Source organism: Megalopta genalis, chromosome 3 (genome assembly GCF_051020955.1).
Source record: "Megalopta genalis isolate 19385.01 chromosome 3, iyMegGena1_principal, whole genome shotgun sequence".
Classification (NCBI taxonomy): Eukaryota; Metazoa; Arthropoda; class Insecta; order Hymenoptera; family Halictidae; genus Megalopta; species Megalopta genalis.
The window spans coordinates 16,733,572-16,756,409 of NC_135015.1; the positions used below are offsets into that span (position 1 = coordinate 16,733,572).

General features: G+C 38.8%; 4 protein-coding genes and 2 long non-coding RNA genes across 8 annotated transcripts in view; 4 read left to right on the forward strand and 2 right to left on the reverse strand.

Moving 5' to 3' along the window:
• The window catches only part of LOC117225020 (neuropeptides capa receptor), a 31,148-nt gene extending 29,717 nt beyond the window's left edge, over positions 1-1,431 (forward strand). Inside the window, exons 6-7 of the mRNA XM_033478301.2 lie at positions 254-998; positions 1,064-1,431. Coding sequence (XP_033334192.1) covers positions 254-287 — 34 coding nt within the window. The 3' untranslated portion in view covers positions 288-998; positions 1,064-1,431. The remainder of the gene's footprint in view (positions 1-253; positions 999-1,063) is intronic.
• A 3,917-nt stretch (positions 1,432-5,348) lies between these two features.
• Positions 5,349-9,729, forward strand: LOC117225058 (Germ cell nuclear acidic peptidase). 2 transcript variants are annotated; one of them, XM_033478374.2, is made up of 10 exons: positions 5,349-5,581; positions 5,819-5,908; positions 5,976-7,518; positions 7,589-7,650; positions 7,722-7,920; positions 7,992-8,179; positions 8,240-8,601; positions 8,671-8,783; positions 8,854-8,961; positions 9,039-9,729. In XM_033478374.2, exons 2-10 carry the CDS (start codon positions 5,896-5,898, stop codon positions 9,337-9,339), a joined length of 2,889 nt encoding a protein of 962 aa, XP_033334265.2. In that variant the 5' UTR covers positions 5,349-5,581; positions 5,819-5,895; the 3' UTR covers positions 9,340-9,729. The 2 variants fall into 2 exon arrangements, with proteins under 2 accessions (XP_033334265.2, XP_076376323.1); XM_076520208.1 differs by lacking the exon at positions 5,349-5,581 and having other exon boundaries at positions 5,604-5,908.
• LOC117225062 (uncharacterized) lies at positions 5,611-10,665 on the reverse strand. The gene is made up of 2 exons (XR_004491401.2): positions 10,466-10,665; positions 5,611-10,284 (listed from the first exon to the last, which is right to left on the reverse strand). It is a non-coding gene; the product is annotated as an uncharacterized LOC117225062 (long non-coding RNA).
• A 105-nt stretch (positions 10,666-10,770) lies between these two features.
• On the forward strand, positions 10,771-20,024 carry yem (yemanuclein). 2 transcript variants are annotated; one of them, XM_033478372.2, is made up of 12 exons: positions 10,771-11,104; positions 13,599-13,715; positions 13,801-13,902; positions 13,967-14,239; positions 14,314-14,473; positions 14,544-14,973; positions 15,049-15,210; positions 15,275-15,355; positions 15,528-15,563; positions 16,030-16,143; positions 16,216-16,407; positions 16,475-20,024. In XM_033478372.2, the coding sequence occupies exons 1-12, from the start codon at positions 10,910-10,912 to the stop codon at positions 17,778-17,780; spliced, it is 3,168 nt and encodes a 1,055-aa protein (XP_033334263.2). In that variant the 5' UTR covers positions 10,771-10,909; the 3' UTR covers positions 17,781-20,024. The 2 variants fall into 2 exon arrangements, with proteins under 2 accessions (XP_033334263.2, XP_033334264.2); XM_033478373.2 differs by lacking the exon at positions 15,528-15,563.
• Positions 20,025-20,378: 354 nt separating this feature from the next.
• Positions 20,379-21,976, forward strand: LOC143259159 (uncharacterized). The gene is made up of 3 exons (XM_076520209.1): positions 20,379-21,142; positions 21,431-21,691; positions 21,763-21,976. The coding sequence occupies exons 1-3, from the start codon at positions 20,553-20,555 to the stop codon at positions 21,905-21,907; spliced, it is 996 nt and encodes a 331-aa protein (XP_076376324.1). The 5' UTR covers positions 20,379-20,552; the 3' UTR covers positions 21,908-21,976.
• LOC117225060 (uncharacterized) lies at positions 21,895-22,698 on the reverse strand. The gene is made up of 2 exons (XR_004491400.2): positions 22,188-22,698; positions 21,895-22,080 (listed from the first exon to the last, which is right to left on the reverse strand). It is a non-coding gene; the product is annotated as an uncharacterized LOC117225060 (long non-coding RNA).
• Between the last annotated feature and the right edge of the window lie 140 nt (positions 22,699-22,838).

Below are 22,838 nucleotides of genomic sequence, written 5' to 3' on the forward strand. Positions count from 1 at the left end.
TTACGCGAGAAGTTTGCCGGGACCCTCTCTGGATGCTGTCGCGCCGTTTGCCTCATTATCCTCAGATCCCGCGGCTACAGACAGCAGCGAGAGGCTTCTTCGTCGCTCGGTCTCGCTTCCCGTAGTCGGACAGCATCATCGCGCGGTTCCCATCCGAGAGGATTCCGAGGCATAGTTCGCCTGTCACAGAGGTGTCGGGTGTCTTTCGTACGCTCGCGTTTCGCTCAGGTTCCGCGTCTGTTTTCGAGCACAGGTACAACGCGTCGATCCGAGCGGAAAAAGTATAAACGCCGCGGCGCGGCGGGGCGAGAGTTACGCTCGAACGACGGAGGTGAAGAAGAGAAAAGGCCGACGGAGACGGCGGGAACGAGCGATTCTTGGTCCGTGAGACTATCGGCGAAATCGGCGGCGGTTGCCTTTGTTGCCGCTTCGTTGGCGAGGAACGGAGATGCTGGGCTTCCGACACGGCCGAAGCCACTTCGTGCGAGACGCCGGTCTCGGATCGTTGCCGAGAGATCGATGAAACCTCGGGGACCCGGACTGGGAAGTTCGCTTTCGGGCCGCGGAATAGTCGGCTGCAAAACGAGCCGGCGGTGGTCGGGATCGGCCGCCGAAAGCCGGGACTTAAAGTTAACGGGGAACGAGATATCGGGACTTAGCGTCGCCGAGCCTCGATCCCGAGGGGAGAAGATTTGTTCCCGAGATGACGTTGGATCGTCCCGATTAATTTGTAACACCGTTGTCCGAAGAGTGTCGCGCGCTGTAAACATTTAAGGCACCCTCTCCACGTCCGCAGGACGAGCTTCTAATCCCTGACTGTAGCCCGCCGAGAGAAAGGGTGCGCGTGTCCTAAGGTGCTCCGCAGGGGCGCTCCTCCAGGAGAAAGCGGACGCGTGGCGGGGCTCGATCGTGGGCACCGAAACGTCTCGACGCACATTTCTTCCTCGAATTGTTCGCAGAGATGATCTCGGGTGTTCTGCGAGCTGGACGATCGACCGGTAAGTTGCAATCGTGCTGTCAGCAAACGCGAAACATTCTCGCGAGCCTTCGTCGATGTTTCCAGTGGTTTCCACCGCTGGTCCCGGCGACAACCGGCGCGAGGAGGACGGACGAGCCAGTTGCTGACAAGCCGGAAAAGCGTGGACGAGGCGCAACAACGATTTCGCGACTCTTCGAACGAGCTGTCGGGGATATTAATCATCCGGAATCGTCGACAGCCCTTCGCACTGTGTAAACACTGCTTGGACACTTTTGTAAATTTCTGCACTATCACGGTTCCCAGACGCGGGGACCGGCCGAATTTAACCGAATTTAATCGACGGACCGCGGATTTATCAGGCTCGTGTAAATACGGTATTTTCACCCGTTCGTTGTACATCGATCCTATTACGGACACGCGTTAATATATGGAACGCTGCTTTATACAACAAATGGTCGTTTGAATTTGTCCCCGCTGACGCGACGCTTCCGGTTCCGTTGTTCCCCTTCCGCCCCGCTGCTGATACCGATTTCCTATTCGTAGTCCGTCGGATCCGCGATTCGAAGCGGAAACCTAATTGCGCTGCGTCTAGTATTATACTATTCCCTAGGCGGCTCGGGATCCCCTGGAGCGCAGTGTTCGATTCGTAATCCACAGGACAAAGGACAAAAATGCGAAGAGCGAGGGCAAAGAAGTCTTGCGAAACGTCAACGACGAAGCGCAGTTTCTCTGGTTTTTTCTAGGCTGAATTCAGTACTGTAGAACCTTTAGAATGAGTGAATAATCTTATGCAAATGGCAATATATTTTTACAATCTTTTGTGTTAAATATTTACCAATTTCGGTGACATTTTAGAAAAAAGGTGCACGAATGTTCTGGTCACATTAAACTTTATTATATATAATATAATAATAATAATATATATATATTACGCTGCTTTATACAACATATAATAATAATATAATTATATAATAATATATATAATTATATATATAATATATATTATAATATATATTATATTATATTATTATTATTATTATTATTATTATTATTATTATTATTATTATTATTATTATTATTATATAATATATAATAATAATAATATACGATAATACTTTTTTAAAGAACATAGGAAGAATTTTTTGAGCAAACATATCTTACAAACATTTTACTTTCGAGCGAGTCTTATTTTTCATCATTTCGATCTTTCATGCATCAGCGATAAGAAAAACTGTTTAAAGAAAAGTTACTCGGTGATTGTATGACAACAAATTACAGTGAAAGAATCCATAAGGCACTTTTTGTTCAATAATAAAAATTAAAATTTTTTTAAAACTTTCTTTAAAAAAGTATTAGGACTCCTATATCGAAAATGAAATAGGAGTCATTAATTTTGTCTAAGGATCCCTTATAGGAGAACAGAGCACCGTGGAACGCATCGAACATGCAAAAGATGGAAACTGCGCCCGGGGGAAAAGAAGAGAATCGGACGAGAGAGGCGAAGCGATCTTCGTTAGCATTTTGTCGTAGGAGAAAACACAGGAGGGTGCTTCCCGTCGCCGCGATGTGCAACCATTTCGTCTTTAACGGATCAACGGGCCTCGCGATAAATATTGCATGATGCAAGTTTCATCGTATTAATAAGATTACGGAATCGGTTCCCGATTTCGAATCGAATAATCCCCGGATCGGGATTTTCTTTTCACAAGGAACGGATATTTATTGTCGGGGATTAAGCGGTTCCCAATAGAAAACGAGAAACGTTTCAATTGGAGCGTAAACGTTGCTCGAAAAACCATCATATCGGATTTTGTGATCGAAACGCGAGACGTCGATTTAACGAAGCTTTTTCATTATTCGACCGGCCGATTAAAAGGCTTTTCTTTTGCTTTTCGTTTGCCTGAGGAAATTAGCGAGAGTTTGATTTTAAACGCGGCAAATTTATTCTTCTTCCGACCGAACTCGTTTTAAAGCTTGAAGCCTCTGCTTTTGCTAGCATCGTTCATTTTTTTATAATCCATTTTTGCGTAATACAGCAAATGGGAAACTGGAGATGGGAAATTCTTTCTTGAAAATCTGACGATTAAAATTAATTAAAATGAAAAATGGATTAAAACGTCTGTAAATACAATAGGAATTTTTTTTCGCGGCTGACTCTAACGTAGATTTGAAGATCGAAGCCTTCTCTTTACAACGATTACTCAAAAATTACTGTACGATTTTTGTTAGTCAATTTATCGAGCTTCGAACGAGTGGCCTACACGAAGGCTTTACGGCTCGAACTTGTTCCCCGTTTCTGTCCCATAAAGTGACTAAAAAAAAATCGCACGCCAAGTTTTTGGATGTCATTGTAAAGAGGAAGCTTCGAACTTTAAATTCGTAATATATTCATCCATGAAAAAAATTTTCTGATGTCTTTAGAGACGTTTGAATTTGCACCATAACCGAGTAAACCTGTCTTCAGGTTTCGACTTGCTACATCATGTGAAAGCATGTTAGGTGAAAATGAACGACGAATCTTGAAAGTAGAGGCTCCGAGCTTCAAAATCAGCCTGGGTTCACTGTTGTACGACTCGTTTTCGCGAAATTGCAACAGTTCAAGTCTCGTAAATTCGTTGAAAATCGTGTACCGAGACTTTCTGCAGCGATTGTATGCAATAGCTCGGGTCTGAAGATGATTTAGGCTGCTCTTATCCAGACGCTTATCGCCGCTAATCACAGAGTTTATCGTCGTGAGTGTTCTGGTTGCGTGATCTCCGGTCGTTAAACCTGAGACCGGCGAAAACACCCTCCGGCTAACGTTTGGATTAAGGCCAGGGCTTCTCCCGACGAAAAACCGGCGTAACTCACTAGCCCTTTCCACCTGTCATCCCTTCGCGATTCGCAGCAAGTCTCCGCGAATTCCTTTCGACTTCCAAGTGCAATAGTTACGAGACGATCTTACGCGAGCGACACGCGGCGACACGAAACTAGACCGTCCAAACAGAAATATCATTTTACTTTTAGAGCTGAATCGCTCATGTTTATCCATCAAGCCGCGGCCTTTCTTGAGCTAGTCTCTTATCTTTTATTCATCGGTCGGTGCTCGTTATTTACGGAATCATCCGAGACCGCGGTCGCCTCTTTTTGCGTATAGCGTATGCGATAGATGGAAACGCTGCCGTAGTTATTCGATGCGCAGCCTCTCGGATCGCCTCGAGATGACTAATGGTTGTTTGATTTTTATTGCTCGCGGATTTTTCTCGACCCCGCGATTTCTATTCGCGACAGCGTTTTTTTCGATCGATTAGAAAAATAATATTTATTCCGGCCGTGTGCATCGATAATGATATTACATGTTCCGAGCGTTATCGCGGTCGAAACTAATTATTTATTCATGAGGGCATTTCCTGGATCTAATTGCAACATTTGTTTAAACTGTGCATCGATCACGAGGGGTTAATTAGTTGATGTTCGCGAGACAGATTAAAGATTAGCTCGGGATGTGTTCGATGAAAAGTTTACGGTGTCTTAATAAACGATAAAATGTCGCCGCATCATGCTATAAATTATCGAGCGATCTTTAATAACGTAATAATGTGATCCAAAATTCAAGGGCTCGGAAGCGAATAAATGAAAATGCAATTTCCTCTTATGCAATATGTTTACGCAAATGCAGATATTTTCGATTTAGGCTGCAGTTAGAATTCGTTTCGTGTCTGAGCTACATTTTGATCGTTTAAGTTAATCCGAATTGTTTGTATTTATTCGTTTGTTTCCGTTTTAATGGTTCGCGTTGCCTTTTTAATCGACCGTTCGTTTCGAGTCATTTGGTCCTGGAAGTCAAGAAAAATTGTACAGCTCCACGACACGAAGAAATCGTGTACGTCGAACTGAAATTAATGGTCGAGAAAGATTGCTAGCTTTTAGGTAAGATTCATAAATCGCTTCAGGAAATAACTGTACCGCAATTTACTGCTTTATTTTGCTACCGCCATAGAATTTGATCACGAATAATAATAATAATAATTTTCTCTCGAATAATAATTGAAAATTGCCATCATCACTGAATTGTTTTCACAAGAAATCTTCAATTTTTCAAAAGACCAATTAGTAAGAAATTGATCTTTTGAAAAATTGAAGATAAATCATTAAAAAAATTATTATTATTAATTAAAATTATTATTTTTAAGTGTAAAACAGTTCAACTTCTTTGATTTTACTGTTGCATAATTGTAATCAATTACAGCTGATTGTGTGAGGCAATTCGAAAGCAGGAAGTATGTTTAATTACTCAGTAAAGTAGCTCGCAATTCTGCGTTTGCATTACATTTTAACTATACTTTCAACATACTTTCTAACTTTCACATTCTAAGGTGTTGCGCCACCACGTGTCGAGATCCGGAAATTTAAACACAATTCAAATTTCGCGTCTACTTCTGTTGGTCACACTGCAGGAAGAATTACGGCGCACTCGTATCTAAGTTCACATGGTTGTTAAAACTTTATTTTAGCAGTTGGCTACACTGAATCGACGCTCTCTAACGGATTCAACGTTCAAATTGCCGTGCCTGCACGAGATTTTAACTTGATTATTTTTATTCGATAATTTTGTGGAGAAAGGTATATATAATTATAATGTTATTGCTTCGTAATGTAATAAGTAGATCAGAGAATTTATTCTAATATTTTTTAGTCAAATTTTTGTCGATTGTATGTCACAATTTCGTGGAATTCTACCTAGTATTATTGTTTACTATTTTTTCCTTTGCCTACCTAGAAGATATGTTATAGTTTCTTAGAAAAATTTGTAGTACATGTTAGAGATAACGCATAATATCCATTTCATTACTATTTTAGGAGCAATTAGATACTTGTACTGTTATTTCAATGTGAAACAAATAAGTGGAACTTGAATCAGTGACCTGACAGCAGAGATGCCTAGCTATAGTAAGTAAATCTTATACATGTATTATTTAAATTCGTTTACATTATAATATTTACTTTTTAATTGTAGAGGATGATCTAGTTTATAAGATAAGAAACAAGATAGAAATGGAGAGAAAGCATAACAAAAATGGAAGTTTAGAAACGTATTCCGATGATAAAACTGAAAGTTCTGTTAGCGAATCGCAAGATTTTTGTTTACAAATGTCACAGTCTTCCATTGTGCCCGATACTCAAGATGTAGTTGTAAATGTTTATAATACAGAAGTTATAGTGATAAGTGACTCTAGTTCTAATGGTTCTAGTCCTAAACATTCTACTGACTCTCAAGCTAAATCTACAAAACGTTATACTCCAAAACATAAGGTGTGTATTGAGAGTTCTTCAAATTCTGAATGTTCAGACAATCAGGAAGAACATATGTTTGAATTATGGAGGAGCAATAAGAAATTTGATTTTTTTGATAATAATAAAAAAGGAAGTACCTGTGCTAAGAAAAACAGTATTTTGTTTACATCAGATGATAGTGCATCTAATAATAGCGATTTAAATGATAAATTCATTAGAAGTTCTGCTAAAACTAAGAGTACATATATTAGCTTTACTCCAGAGAGCAATAAAAAAGTTGCATCACAGCACAATGCTCAGGTACACATTAATACCGCACAGGAAAAGAATTTATTATCACATCATGTTGGCGACAGTACTGGCAAAAGCATCGATAAGCCTCAGAAAGCTTTGTCTAGCACTGAACGGATTGAGTCAAAGAAAAAGCTTACAAGTAAAGACATGAAAAGTATTATGAAAACTATCAAGGCAACGAAAGTAGTGTACGAGTCGCCCAGAAGAAACAATAATGTAATAATCGATGAGAGCATAGATAATGATCTACATCCAGCTTTTCAGAATAATTTTAAAGAAAATACTAAAATTATTGATGAAACTCCAACAACTTCTAACAGTGACATTCCTCAAGACTCCAAAACGAATTCAGATAATTTATATAAAAATCTTCCCAATGAGATTTCGAATACTCCAAACGTGGACAGAAATATAGATACACCGTCTGAATTATCAGAAAGAAAAAAGAAGCAAATCTCAGAGTGGCTTATGACCAATTCCCCTGATTCCATAAGTGATAGCTCCATGAGCATAGTACCTGCTAGCAATAAAAATGATGTCAGCTCTGGGAACAGCAGTTTGGAAAGATTAGAAATGAACTATGAAACACCAAATAATAGGGAAAGAATACACAAAGCACGAACGAGTGAGAAAAGGGTAACAAATGCAGAAGACAATAAAATAGTACAGAATTCTATACCAATAAAAATAGTACAGAATTCTAAACCAAAACAAAGTACCATTCTAGACTACACGAAACGGTCGAAAAATAATGTTCTTGAACTTCGTACACCAACAATTAAACATACAACAAATGAAATTTCCACTCCTGCAATAAATAAACTACAAAACATCAATGTCATGGATTGTGCAGAAATATTAGACAAATTGTATGGTACATCTTGGAGACAAAAGGCAGATGAGTTGCTACCGAAATCAGAACCAAGAAAACAAGCAGTTGTAACAAAAAATAGAGCAGTTCAAACTGAAAGGTAAACCAAGAAGATATTTTTTTATTTTGTAATCAACTACCAAATATTACAAGTTTAATTTTGATTGCAGGAAACAAAGGACCAGAAGAATTATATGCTCATCTGAGTCAGAAGATGAAGATAGTAGTGCATGTAAGTGCATTCTAACAGAATATTATTCTCATATTTCATGTTATCTTACAACGTTTCTCTATATTGTGTAGCTCCAGAAGAATTAAGACCACATAAACCTTCAACAAAAAGAAACGGTCGCATAGGTATTAAACAGAAGGACAGTTTTATTAATGATGATATATCGTCAGAAAGTGGATGTGAAAGTTCGTATTATACTGCATTGACGAACCCCAGAACATCGACGAACATCTCACAACCTAAACTAACCACTCAACCTCATGTAAAAAGGTAACAAAGATTTTGATTAAAGTCTAAAGGATATATGTTGAATTTAAATAATTGAGACATTGGTTTCACAGAGCATTAAGAATCTGTGATACAGACGATGATGATAAAGATGAAAATGAAGGGAATAATCGTAATGATATACAGGACCTGAAACAAAAGAAACTGTATTTTAGCGAGGATGAAAGTGAAAGTGACAGTTCAAGTACCAGTGAATTTGATCCTGGTGATGATGTACCACCAAAACCTGCAATCAGAAAAGGTAATATATATTAATAAATTATTCAGGTAACATGTTCGTGAAACTGGACAATATTTACAGATCTAATCAAACTTCCGCGACAAACGGTTAAGAAAACTACTATAATTAAATCAGCTTCTGATAACCGGAAATGTGAAAGGAAACATAGTTTTCTGGCATCTTTGTCTGAAAATGTCCTTCTTGCCAATGTACATCCAGATGCCAAAAAATACCGAACAGACTTTAAAACTAATAAGGAGAGTCTGTGCAATTATTTATATAAATTATACAATGAGAAGGTCTTTGATGAGCAATTACCAAAGGACATGAGCATAGAATGGAATGTTCGTATGAGAGGAACGGCTGGTTTTTGCTATAATAAGAAATCAATAAAAACACTTGGAAATGTTGAAAGATCATCAAGAATAGTTCTATCGACGAAGGTATGCAATTACATTGATGAACAAAATGTTAAAAATATCGACTAAAACTATGTTCAAATTTTCACGTAGGTTATAGATACACCGGATAGACTTCGGGACACTTTGATTCATGAAATGTGTCATGCAGCTGCTTGGTTGATAAACAATGTCTCTGATGGGCATGGTCCATATTGGACGGGATGGTATACATTTATAATATAATTTGTTGTCTTTATGTATCCTAAAAGTCATTTTAATATAGATCCATTTTAGGGCTAAGAAAGCCATGAAGACATTTCCTGACCTACCACCGATTCGCAGATGCCATGATTATAAAGTTGCAACCAAGTTCACATATAAATGTGTTGGCTGCGGGTACAGGTACAATATCTAATACGTAATTAATAAACTTAAGTATGGATGAATTAATAATTATACAATGTATGAAATTATTGCAGCATTGGCAGACATTCCAAGTCTTTGGATGTCGAAAGGAAACGATGTGGTCACTGCTTCGGAAAGTTCGAATTACTGATTAATAAAACTACAAAATCTGGAACAGTACAAGTACAAACGCCTAAGAGAGAGCTCAATGGGTTTGCGCTTTTCGTAAAAGAAAATTATAATTCTGTAAAAAAAGATCGCAACGTGAAGCACGCAGAAATAATGAAGATTTTAGGTCAGCAGTTTTCGGCAATTAAAATTGCAAAGAATCAGGGGAATTTTGAGATCGAATCCGACCTTGCTGGTTTGAGTTAAGTCTTTCAAGGAGAGGTCAAACTTGTGGGGTCATAATTTTTAAATATTTCTGTTTATGTGACCCCTCCTTCTTAGTTTTAAAAGTTTGTCTGAGCATTGTTTCAAATGCTTTTTTATATTTTACATTGTACATTTTAACGTGGACGGATACTGCTAGAGCAACCTATATTTTAAATAATTATTCGATGATTGACAAAATTGATTTTATCATTGCAGGCATTGGAATGAGAGTTTTAAGATGATATTTTTATTACTATATAGAAAAAGAACTTATTATATTAGTTATAAAGACTATTTTTACAGCTAATATAAATAGTTGTATTGACGCTATAGTAATTTGTAAAGATTGTATGAAAATATTATAATAAATGACATATACATGACAAATAATGTATGAAAAAATATTCAATACGAGATAGAATCTCTTTTTTTTCGCAAAACTCACCGTACATATCACGGTTACCATAATTATTTGAATCGTGTTCTCTTACTTTCAAACCAGTATTTCACCCACTTGACATTTTTTGTAGTTCGTGCACCTCTTCTAAAATCTCCCTTATCATCGCTATTCGTTCTTCCTTTTCGTCTTATCTTCTTATCCTTCCTTATCTCAATATTTGTTTTCCTACTCATACTATTATAAATCGTAATACAATTTTATTGTTTTCCGATATTTTTGTACTGTACTCCATTTTTTACTCTATTATTATCACTTTAATTAATTTTCCGATTACTCGTTCCTTTCTTATTGTATTTTTTTATTGTATCACTTTGATACTTTTTTATGCTAATCGTGCACACGATTACATATTGTCATCGTTATATTATGCAACATAGGGACTTTTTTCTCGTTGAACAAATAAACCAATTATTGTTACCAAAACTATTTAAGTAAGAAAACATTTTGCGCGCTCGGCGGCACACACAGATAGTCATTAGTGCACCCTGTAAATATAGTTCAAGCAAGTTTAAATGTTTCTAAGATTGCAAAAACATGTACAATAGTGCCTCTTTATCGCGAACGCGATTTCTACCTCGTCTTTCCTCTCTTCGTTTAAAACTGTGAGAACAGCATTACTTAGCTGTGAAGCTCAACTAATCACAGAAAAGCAGTTTTTGTACCTACCCTCATATTTATAAGCGCTTTGCCCCCGACATCGCTGAGTATGCCGTGACACTTCTAGACACTACGTTCCATTGAATTCGAAAGGGTGTAGAGAATCGTTTTGCGCAAGAAACGTTCGTGCTATTTTTCTGGTCGAATCGGAAAAACTTCCTAATCGCGAACGATGAATTATGGTAATTTAACGCGGCGATTAAGGCTGTTTCCACGCGAACGTCGCCGATTGTTTCATGTGCACGGAGCTACGGATAATTTGAACGTTGGAAACGCATGCGTTGAGAACGGATCGTGGCGGCGGCGTCGACAGCGCACTCTAAAAACAGTCGAGCCGAAGATGGCGACGTGCGAGTGGCGGTGTCGGTGCGGTGTTTAAGAGAAAGGACCATGTTGTTGCCGCAGTGTTCGCAGTGTTTCCGTGATCCGCGTTGAGTTCGTGCAAATGTAGGAATGTCAGAGGCTAAACGGGTACCTTTGCAGACCTTGGAGTTTCCGGAGTCCTTGGGCTACACCGCGAAGAAGGAGAAAAAGGGAGAAAAGGGCAAACAGCTCGCGCCCTCCTTCCGCTTCGTACTCACCCTGCCAGAGTCGAACGAGAAGGCATGTCCTGAGTTCAACTATGCACAGCTCCTCAAAGCAAGCGAGGTCAGTTTCTTCCTTTCACCCGTCGATCTGCAATATTCGAGGAGCAAAAAGGAAAAAGGCAAGAGGAGCGCACGAGTCCCATACGGTTGCCTCGGCCCAAAACATCTCGACAGCCGAGGCAAACACCGGTTGCGATAACGTTTCGCGAGACCATACTTTGACAAGAATCTGCAAAAATTCCAATGGGATCGACCATTTTCGTGTTGCACGAAACAAGGGGGACTCGTGCGCGCCGCTTAGGCGAATTGTCATGTTGCGATTATCGCGTGAGATCCGGGCATCTCGGGCCTTGGCGTTATATGGGTTTTATGCGAGCGGATCTTCAACTTTTTTTCGGGCCAAGACCACGTCGTCGCTTGTATCTACGGACTAGGCAGAAAAAGGTGTGATCAATTCGAAGCCATCGAATAGAAATGTCATAATGCGTCGCCGGTAATGTGCTTGTGACAACGTATGCTCGGGCGAAAGGCGGTCGTCTGTTACAAAGTTTTCTTTAGAAATCTCGTCACCGACCGAATGCCACCAGCAGTTTCCAACGATAGTCATTGTTCGGAATCTACGAAATAGATACGGAATCACTGTTACACCGACCATACGGTCCGGCATTGCAACTTCTCCAAGGCGACGTGACTGTTGCACGTTCGCGTACGTTCTCGCGCCTTGTTTCCCAATCGTTTGCATAGCTGGTCCGGATTCTCGTTCGAACGATTTTAATACGTAGCCTACGGGTTTTATTTTTCTCTTATCGCGATGATCTTACGTATACGTTCTCGCAGGAAATCCCCGATCTTAATTTTACGATCGATGCGCCGAGACGGGACTCTCGCGCCCATCGACGTTTATGAAATACTATGTGGCACGTTAGACCGTACTCGCGTCGTGTAATTGTGACAATGTTCGATTAATGCGTTCCATTTTTCATTTTTATTCCACCTTTAATTAGAATGTTCTTTTACGTAAACGATAAGCTTATGTTTTTAAAACGCGGCGTTTTCTAACGACGGGAAATAACGATAGAAACCAGGCAGGAGCAATTTTCGCATTCTGTTCGCATTGAATTTAAGGAATATTTAGTAATTAAAATTTTTCTTTCATTTTTTTTAATCTCATTATCATTTGAACGTAATCGCGTTCTAGTCGCGGGCAGAATATAAGTATGATCTCGAATGTTTAATTACAATCTAAAACATCGTTGTTTTATTTTTAATTTAGTATCGTCAAACGATTACGATGTAATGAGCAGGAATCGTTGTTATCCAACACATTGTAACCGCATCGAATAAATTTTTCATTTAGAAAATTTCCGTGTTCTCCGTCTCTATGGATATTATCCGGTGTTCGAATTTTTTTACGCATAATTACTGCACATGTATATCGTAAAACCATTAATGACGATATTTATGCAAAAGTTCTGTATCGGCGCATGACCTAGACATCGTATAATAAATGTTTTTATGTTATTGTTTACGAGCGATATTTTACGCGAATATTTCACGTGGCATATGTTTTTTAGTTAGTTGTTCCCCTTTATACGTGGAGCCCACATGTCCAGATTTATTGACAAATGTATTTTTGTTGGTATCAATCACTCGTTGTAGCGTCTCTGGTATTAGGGTAGCAGGAGATAATAAGAAGTCGCTCGTCGCGAAAGAAAGGGCAGCAGGCGCTATACTCTACGCGTTGCATGTGCTCCTGGTATCAGTGGACAGCACATGCCCTCTTGTGAATCAATTTTGTCTTCTCCTCTCGGTTGTATCGTAACTTGTAACTAACTGATCGATATTACTTTACAACGGAAAGAGTATATATTTATTTCTTGTATTTATTAATAATTAATGATTCATTGTAAATAAATCTGCTTTATCGATCTTGTATATCTATAATCTTATCGCGACTATTACGAATTTTTGACATTCACAGAACGCACGCCTTTATTTTGATATTAAAGATGAATGATATTAAAGATGAACGAATGATAAATATAATGATAAATTCATTAGAATTCATTGATAATTACGATGCATAGACGTGATATACAAGATGTTCCGGTATTTATGGTAGAACCGGAAGTTGGATGATGATTATGTGGCGAAAAACTAAGCAAAAAAATATGGAACAATTAAATTTGTTATCGAGAAAATATTTGCATCGCTTCGATCTAATTTTGTTTTGAAAACGAATCTTTTTTTGTATCGGTTCGATATTATGCATTTGACTTTTTTCCCGTCGGAGAGTTTGCCGCGTTTTCGATTGTGCCCACACGAAGATTGGGACACCTCGTATAATTTTGTTCAATTATCTCGTGCAATGCAAACAGCTGATGATTGGCGTGCATGCGCAGTGCACGGACTATTTCTGAATTTTTGATAAAATAGTGAAAGTACGCGGCGCGTACATTGTGGGTTAGTAGGTAATGTCCGGCTGACAATGGAATGGTAACACCGTCCGGTTTTTCGTGCTTGAAACAAATGATGATCGTTTCCTTTTGTTGCAGAAGAAACGTAGGAAAGAACATAAACAGGAAAATGCAATCAACGGACTACCTTTCGACGACGATGACGATGACGACGATAAACTTCGTGATATGGCGCGGCGATTCGAAGCGAAATATGTACGCAAGTTATTAATTATGTTGATGTGTACAGAAAAATTAATTTATTATTTGCTGCATATTTATATATTTAATTGATTCAAAGGGAACATCAACAACTGGAAGGAAAAGGACTAAATATGATGATTATGTGGATTTGGGTGCTGGATATGATGAGAATGATTCGTTCATCGATAATACTGATGCAGTAAGGATTAAAGCACTATTATATATTATTGCATTTATTATAATGAATTATTTTATTGTTTTAGTACGATGAAATCGTGCCGGAAGAGATGACTACAGCACACGGAGGTTTTTACATCAATTGCGGAGCTCTTGAGTTTAGGTCGGCAGATCGACATTCATTGGTTCACAATAACAACAACAACAACAATAATAACAATAGTAATGAAGAAGAAAGTAGCGAGAGCAGCGAAGAGGACACGGAAGATGTGGACAGCCCCAAGAGATCAGAAAAACGAATTCTCAGTTCATCGGATGATGATGAGGCTGAGGAGATTCCCGGTGATCAACCAAGAAAAGTAACTGAAGTTATGATGAGACATTGACCCGTAGGATTGCAATTAAAGTTAAGAAATCTCATAATATTTTACAGAAGCAAAAGTTAGATGAAAATGGAGAGAAGAAGTCTGTTCAAGAAAATATCATCAAGAAAAAGAAACGGCAACCAAATTTACAGGATCAACAAAATTCTCAGCAGGACGGGGAAGCTTTGAATAAACGAAAAGAGAAAGCAGAAACTACAGACACGGAAGGTGATAATGTCAATACAAAATAATCTTTTGCGTCGATAAGAAAATTATGTTAATGTTTGTTGCATATCAGTTTCAGAGGATCAAGAAGAGAAGAAAAAGTCCGACAAGACTGAATTGCAAAAAAGTAAAATCACGTCGGAGAAAAAGTTCGATATAAAGAAATTTGAAAAGAAAGCAGCTAATACGAATGGCATCGATGGGAAGAAGCTAGATTTAAAGAAATTAGGCGGTAAAGATAGTAATATTGATGATGCGATAGAGAGTGTAGTTAATGCTGCGAGGGTCGAGGATGAATCGAGTCGAGATACCACCGATTCCGGTAAATCTCGTTGTATAGGCACAGAATCAGAGTGCGACGAGAATGACAAAGAAACACCTTTGCCTGACTCCCTTCCGGAGAATATTGTAGAAATAGTTAATGAATTAAAGGCGCGAGCCGAGAATAATAAAGAAGGGAAAACTAAATTTTTCGACTCAACAGTAAACGCATTATTGTTAAGGTAAAGCAATATTGAATTTTCGTTGAGCATTCGATACGTACAAATGATCGCATGATTATAATACATTTATTGCAGTTTAGAGAAAAGATTAAGAACTCTTTCCTCGCCGGGTCTAAGGATAGAGACATATGAACATTTGGCACGATTCTTATCATGTAGTAAAAAGGCGCTGCAAAATAGAACAAAGAAGTTATATCTACAGGATGTTGAGATTAATATCAAGAATCTTGTACAAAGGTAGTATGATCTTTTTCGTCTCGAAATGATTAAGAACAGTTAAAGCAAATAATCTGTGTTACAGGTTAAAAGAAGTTATCGACGATATAACGCCATCTGTGATGATGAAATTCATTGATGATTGTGAGAAGGTCGCTGAAGGAAAGTAAGTATTTTTGTTGGTACATTAATCTTGCAGGGTTTACGTATTTAACTGATGTTAGCCAGACAAATCTATAGAAGGAAAAAACTTGAAAAACACTTCCGTAGTCTTAAAACGTAAATTAAATGAGTGCGTAATGTTGACTGGGAACTCACTATAATTTTCTATTTCTTAGTCCTCATTTATACTGGGATATATACCGGTACTGTTGGTAAGGTGCCCCTCGCAAGAGGAAACCCCTTTCTATTCTTACCCACCTCCAATTGTTCTTTATCTTCCTCTTCTATCTTATCTATTTTCCCTTTTACTCTATTCATGCTTACTTGTCGCTGCTACCTCAGTGTTTCATACATGTAAAGATGATTTTATTCGCCCATAAAATGTAATGCAACATTTAATTCTCATTTATTTGCCATTGTTAGAGAGATGGCGGAGGAATTGCGGGGCTTTTTATCATCAGTATCAGTGTTTAATTTCTCATGGTTGCCATCCTTTTTTCGAACAACGAAACATTACTTTCGAACAGAGTTCCATTTACATATGCATTTTTATGTAGGAGTTCATGTTAGATTCTTATGTAGGTGAAAACAAAAAAATCATCACTCTTCATATCATATCACACACACGTAGAAAATTCTCTTGGATCTCATGGTCTGCAATTAACGCCTTCGTTTCAGGGAAATCGAGGGATCACCTGCAGATACTGAGAGTTTCGATGACCAAGACAATTGTGTGAATTCGGAAAAAGCAAAAATACCGAAGAAACAATTTCCTTGGACCGAGGAAACGAAGTAAGACTTTTCATTTATTCTGCGAGATTGTGTCAAGATTCGCGGACTAATCAATTCTTTTTCACATTGCAGAAAACTTGTTTATGAGATTGCGAATGCAAAAAGAGAAATGTATACTATCTTGAGACCAAGGAAGTCGAAGGAGACCGAAGATATGTTTAATTTTGTTGCATCCTACATGGTGCAATATGTATTACCATTATGGCCAAGTGGATACATGACACAGAGCGCTTTATTACAGTTTGTTAAAGATTCTGAACCTGTGTACGTTTCTACACATAATTAAGATAAATATTACATCACTGATCCTTAACACGTGATTTGATTGCAGTCCGAAGAAGAAGCCGAAGAAAGCGAAGGATATCGGCAACGGTAACACCACCAGTGCAACCGGAAATGCAGTGTACAATTCGGTGGTGAAGGTTGAAGCAGCTAGCGTAAACAGTGCCCTACTATCTCAAGACAAGGAGAAACTGCCGGCGAGTGTGTCGAAAGTTCAAAATACTGCTGAAAGTTCCAGCAATTATGTGAAACAAGGAACTACCAAATCGACTGATAACACCGAGAAAAAGCAGCAGAGTGTAAAACATAAGGAGAGGAGTAAAGACATAAACAGTTTGGGCCCGCAACACGAAAGTTTGACGGTTGGCGCGAACAATTCCGCTGTGGGTAAAATTTCTGTCGTGCCTACAGCCCAGTTAATGGCAATGAAGCCGGTTAAATGTCACATGGACAAAATTAATTTGATGGACTTAGGTAATAGTTCCCTTTCTATCACGCCTGTTAGCGAGTTTCATAAATCATCTACTAAAGTGAACGAGAATAAGAAAGATGTAGTTTCTATTACGGCTTATCCTGAAACGTCGAACGTTCTTCCAAATGCAAATGAAGTGCCTCAAAGTGGACATCATTCCATACACAGACAGGAAGCTTCATACTCATGTTCACAGCCTCAGCATTCTAATTATCCTACGTTGAATCAAACGTCCTCCCATTCGAAGCCCGTGTCTCTAAAGCAACGGTTGCTGCACGAGACCACCGAAACCAAAAACGAGAAGAAGTTGGAGGAGAAAGATATCGATGTTACTAATAAGACTGAGAAAAGAGATAAGAGGCGAGAACGGGGCGTGGAGGTCAAGCACAAATCAAATGATGTTAAGAAACGAAAGAAAGAGTCGAAGGTGGTGGAGAAACAGATAGGGCATGTTAGTTCGGACGTTGTAGTGCCTATGCAGCAACAGCAACCGCCTCTGTCGAAGGAGGAGCAGGAGCAAAGACAAAACGAGGAGACGATTGCTGCTACCAATTACTTGAGTCAGATCATTAATGATGATGTGCCCGCCAGAGGCGTGCCGGATAAACGGAAAGACGGCAGTCTCTTGTTAGACGAGCCTGTGAGCAACACTGTGCAGCCAACGGAGCACGAAAAAGACGTTCAGATGGTGATGAGATCCTTGAAGGAACTCCAAGAATTACAGGAAATGAAGTATTCGCCGACTAATTCTCCGGTCACCACTAGTATGCAGAAACCGAACAAGTTAAATGCGCAATGTACTTCTTACCAGGATGACTATACACGCATGTATCTTAAAAAGGACGTGAAAATGAAGTCCAAAGAAGACTCACAATGGCAGTAGTAACATCACAATCAAATAACGTGCACCGTAGCCGCAGAATTATGTTGAACAGGAATACTAAGGAAAGCCAGTGGTCAGATAATAATTTCATAGAGATCTATAGGGCGGACGTTTCAGTGAATCTACATTATTTTTTATGGAGACGAGTAAACGTGGGGACTGATCAGAACTTCTTCCATTACTGCAAGCCGCGTCACCACCGACGACCAAAAAATGAAAGAAAAAAAAAAGAAAAGCAAAAGGAAATCCATACGCAGCTGGTAAATAGTGTGCCGCTATCACGCGTCTGTGTCGCGTCGATTTTTAAGTATTTTAACGAACCCGCCAAATTCTGTAAATATATTAATTTTTTCGTAGTTTTCGAGGAGAAACGCGCGTGTACAGAGTAAGCATAAATTATGAAAATATGTTAATCGTATAGACACTTGTACATAAGTTATGTCGTCCATTCAACGCCGTGAATGGAATGGTCTTTCGAAAGATCCATTTTTTTATTTGACGGCGTATCGCTGCTTCATAAATTTCACACGAGTCTACCAGCAGTTCAGAGTTTCTTTTCCCTGTATACGGTGAACCATAACGGTCGTGTAACCGTCGTATGATCCGTTTCACTGTGAACCTTATTTGTAAAGTGCTTTTATTTTTATGTACTGCCACGGTATGGGAGGGGTGGGTTAACGCTGTTAGTATATGTTTAATTTCTACATAGGTGTCGATAATACATGGCTACCCTGAGTCGTCGTGCGGGGAAAGCTGTTTGTTCTTATTTCACCTCTGGCAACAAAATATTCGATCTATCATTAGAATCGGATGTACAACCTCGTGGCAAAAGGTATTCGATCATTTCCTTTAAAACACAAGAACTCTTTTTCAAACTCGTCTAAGTGACCTGAATATATTTTTTAAGTGTCAAAGGGACTAGTTCTTGTAATTCTGCTGTTACATAAAATAACAGCAAAGGATAAAAAATACTCGTTGTTTAACTTTAGCTAAAAACTTCATTGAAATTGGTTGACGCATAGTCAAGCTACCAAGTATACCAAGAACCAAGTATTTTTCATGTTATCTCGTTCCAAGTAATAGCAAAATTAACAAGACGTATTTTAGTCATTGCACAATAAACTAGTACCTTTAACATTTTAAAGAAATTGAAATCATTTAGTGGAGTTTCAAAAAAGTTATTGCATTTTAAAAGCTGAATGAATATTTTTTGTCAGAGATTGTACATTCGATGTAAACGTTGTAAATCTTTCTTTATTACTTTATCAAGCTACTTAAATACCTTCAGAACGATGCATAGCGCGTTATTTTATATCTGAAACCAGAACGGTTTTATTAACTTTTTAAATATCACTATTTCTTCTGTCGTATATATATATATATATATATATATTATATATATTATAATATTAATATTATATAATATATATATGTATAATATGTGTAATATATATTATGAATGATCATACTTGATCGAATATTGTTTAGCAGGAGCGGAGAAAAATGAAGAAACAGCGATTCGTGTCCATATCTTTCGGTGTTACATTGGAAATCTTCACCTACGAAATTCAATGTTCGGTTGTATACGTCCTAATTCGTGTTCGTAGGACAAAACGGTACACACAAGTATTGAAACAGAAATTTTATTATTTGGCGGTACCAGTTGCAGTAGAACGACGAAATGCTGTAAATGTTCACGCTATTTATAAACGAAGTAGGAAAAAATAAAGTCTGGAGCATCTGTTTATCGTATATTCGATTGTACGCTGGAATATGTTGACGGTGTTCGAACAGTTCAAGGATAAACGAGGGAAGTTACCGCAATCGTTGAATTTGTATTTAAATGAAAAGAAAAAGGCTACAGAAAACTGTATAGTTTGGTACGGCTGTCTGGTCAGACGAGAACAATTCGAGTAATCAAGGATGCCTGAAAGGACGAAAGAAAGAGAGAGAGAGAGAGAGAATCAGAGAGTGAGAAAGAGATAGAGAGCGAGAGAGAAAGCGCGCGTGTGAGGATGCGAATGAAAGTACTATTTAGAAAGAGCTACGATATTTTTGAAACAGAAATACTACGATTAGTGATGTATTATAATGCCGCATACCTTCTTTTCCCCCACCCCCACCCACCCACCCAACCCTCTACGGATACTTAGAGTATAATTGAGAAAACGTCTTGTACAATTCTGCACCGAGAATTTCCACGAAGACGACGTAAAATATAAGTTTTGAATATTTTTTACAATATCTACATATATTTCTTACCTTTACCTTTGTCTGACTACCAATACTTGTAGAGGTGCCTCTGAACGATATCTCTGTGTGTAAGTTCTGTAAATACCACCGTTACGAAATAATTTATTTCCAAAAAAAAAGAAAACAAAAAGAAGAAGAAAGAAACACACTCTCGCAAAACACGACAAATTTTTTTGTATTATTTGTAAGTTTTAAAAGGTATTAAACAGAAATTCGAACGTAACAAGTGTTTTATATGGAACGACAAGCCGTCATGGTTTCGGCACAACGCGTTCCTGCCTGCGGTCTCCGTAGCTTCGGGATAATATCGAAGCGGTTCCGATTCATTGGTCGGCGAGCAAGAAGGTCGTGGCAGCGCGACGAACCTCCGATGCCCGCGGATCTTTCGATTAGCAGTGCACAGGATGCGTTTAGTTTTGTCGGCCTAGCAAGGACACCGGCTCCGGCATAAATACCGGGGGATCCCCTCGGCGGCGACCAGTCGAAAAAAATCGCTCGGGGCCCTAATCCACAAGGGACATGTCGCCGCTAATTCGGACCGTGGCGTTTCTGCCGTTGATAGCGCGGGTCCTTTGCGACTCCGGCGGCTCGATCATTCTCCACGGGGAGAATCGATCGGGCTCCTCGTTGAGGGACATCCTGCAGAAAAAAATCGACTCGACCCGAGTGATCCTCGACGACGAGAAAACGAGCAAAGGGGACAGCTACGGCCGCAACAGGGGCCAGCTAGGATTTAACGAGCGCAAGCAGGACGAGAGGAGATACGACGAGCAGGATAGCAAGCAGAAGGGCCACGACAAAGGAAGACACAGCCTAGGCGAGTCCGAAGCCATCGATCAGGGGAAGAATGCTTTTGAACGGCACGGGAGCGGATATTACAAAAAAGGACACCACAGGACCGGTTTCACCAACAACTACCATAAGGACGAGTCCGGCAATAACTCGAGCTTTTACGAGGACAGCGACGACGAGGGAGGCCATAGGTCGTCCGGGAACAACGGCGTTTATTATGGCCAGAAATCGCGGGACTCGTTTAGGGACGGGGCCCGTGACGCCTCTTACGCTGAAAGGGACCGGGCCCTGCAAGGACTCTATGACAATAAGCAGAAGTAGGTTTTGTATTATTTCTATGTTCTGATCAAACAGGCTAATATTTAAAAGAAACTTCAGCATTTTCTTTTAAATACAATATGTCCCGATAGAAATGATTACATATATATTATTATATATTATTATATTTATATATAATAATATAATATTATATTATAATATGTATATTATATAATATATGTAATATAATAATATATTGTATATATTATTATATTATTATTATTATATATATATTCGATATTAAAAGAAGCATTGCCGGTAGGCCATTAACGACTGTTCTTGTTCAGCTATCAGGATTATCGCGATCACACCGGAGGATACCAGAGGGATCGATTTCAAGACGACAGAAGAAACTATCTGCAAGACGAAGCGGGACGCTACTTCGATCGAAACGGGAACAAAGTTTACTATCGCAGAGAGAACTTGTATCCAGCTGCTCGTCGTTATAACAATTATTTGTCGCCGTTTGGGAATTCTCATTACGATTTCGCATCCAAGGACTATTACACGGATGACCATTACGACGCACCTTATTTTGAAGATTATCGGTAATTGTCTACCGAGATTAATTTCAAGAGAGAGGCGCGATCCGAATGAACAACGATTCGTTTGCTTGCAGATATGTTCCTCGAACGGATTATGAGCACAAAATATATCAGCCGTACAAAGGACCTTATCGTAGAAGTTTTCTAGACGATTTTTATAATAACCGACGCACGAACAAATACAGAGATGGTTTTGATAATGCATATTATAGATTTTAAAATATATTTATAAATTGTAGATACACGTGAAATAATTTCATGGAATAAAATTTGCCGTTATGCTTGTGACTTTCTTCGCTGTTCCGTTTTCTTTCTTTTGTATTATTGCACTATCGTGTAGACCAGGAAATCCACCGCGGCCATGAACAACGGATAGGTCAAAATGTCTGCAACTTTGTTATTTCTGTTATTAGTTGGCTTATCACCTTGTAGCAATTCATATCGTTTCCGTAATTTTCTTTGCGAGCACGAAGATCGTTTGGATTAAAAACGTGTATACCCTACTGTCAGTGGCCGGTTCCATATTTAGGGCGTTATCGTAGAACGTAAATTGAAGCATAGTTAAGTAAACGTTGAAAGCGTTCGCACAAATCCGTATAACCCAAAAATATTCCGGATCCACGTCGGTCGTATTGTTCATTCTGCTCGAAATCTGAAGTATCCATGTATTCTTGATAATACTGATTGAAAATCTTGAGGGGAAATGATTCTTCGTTGAATTTGGCGGTTAAGCAATTCTGCCGGGGATTTCAAATATTCAAATTTCAAAATTCATTTTCTGGATCACGGACCGCTTCGATCATAGTTGTCCGATTTTGAGAGATTTACAAGGTCTGCTAATTTTTTTTATACTGAAATAAAGAAGAGAAGGATCTGCTCTCGTGAATTTACATCGAAAAAGTGCAGAGTTGACTGCAAAACATTCGAAAAATGACTCTATCTCGTTAAAATTGTGATAGTGGAAAGATTGCAATAGTAATGCCACTTATGGAAAAAAATATGAAGCTCAAATCGGGGTCCAGCGCTAATTGATGTAGTGGCGAAACGATCAAATTGTTAGCAAAAATCGACCATCGGTAATTTCGCCAGCAGTTCGAGCATTCTGCCGCTATACTAATTGGCACCGTATGGACTTTCTTGAACGGTGACA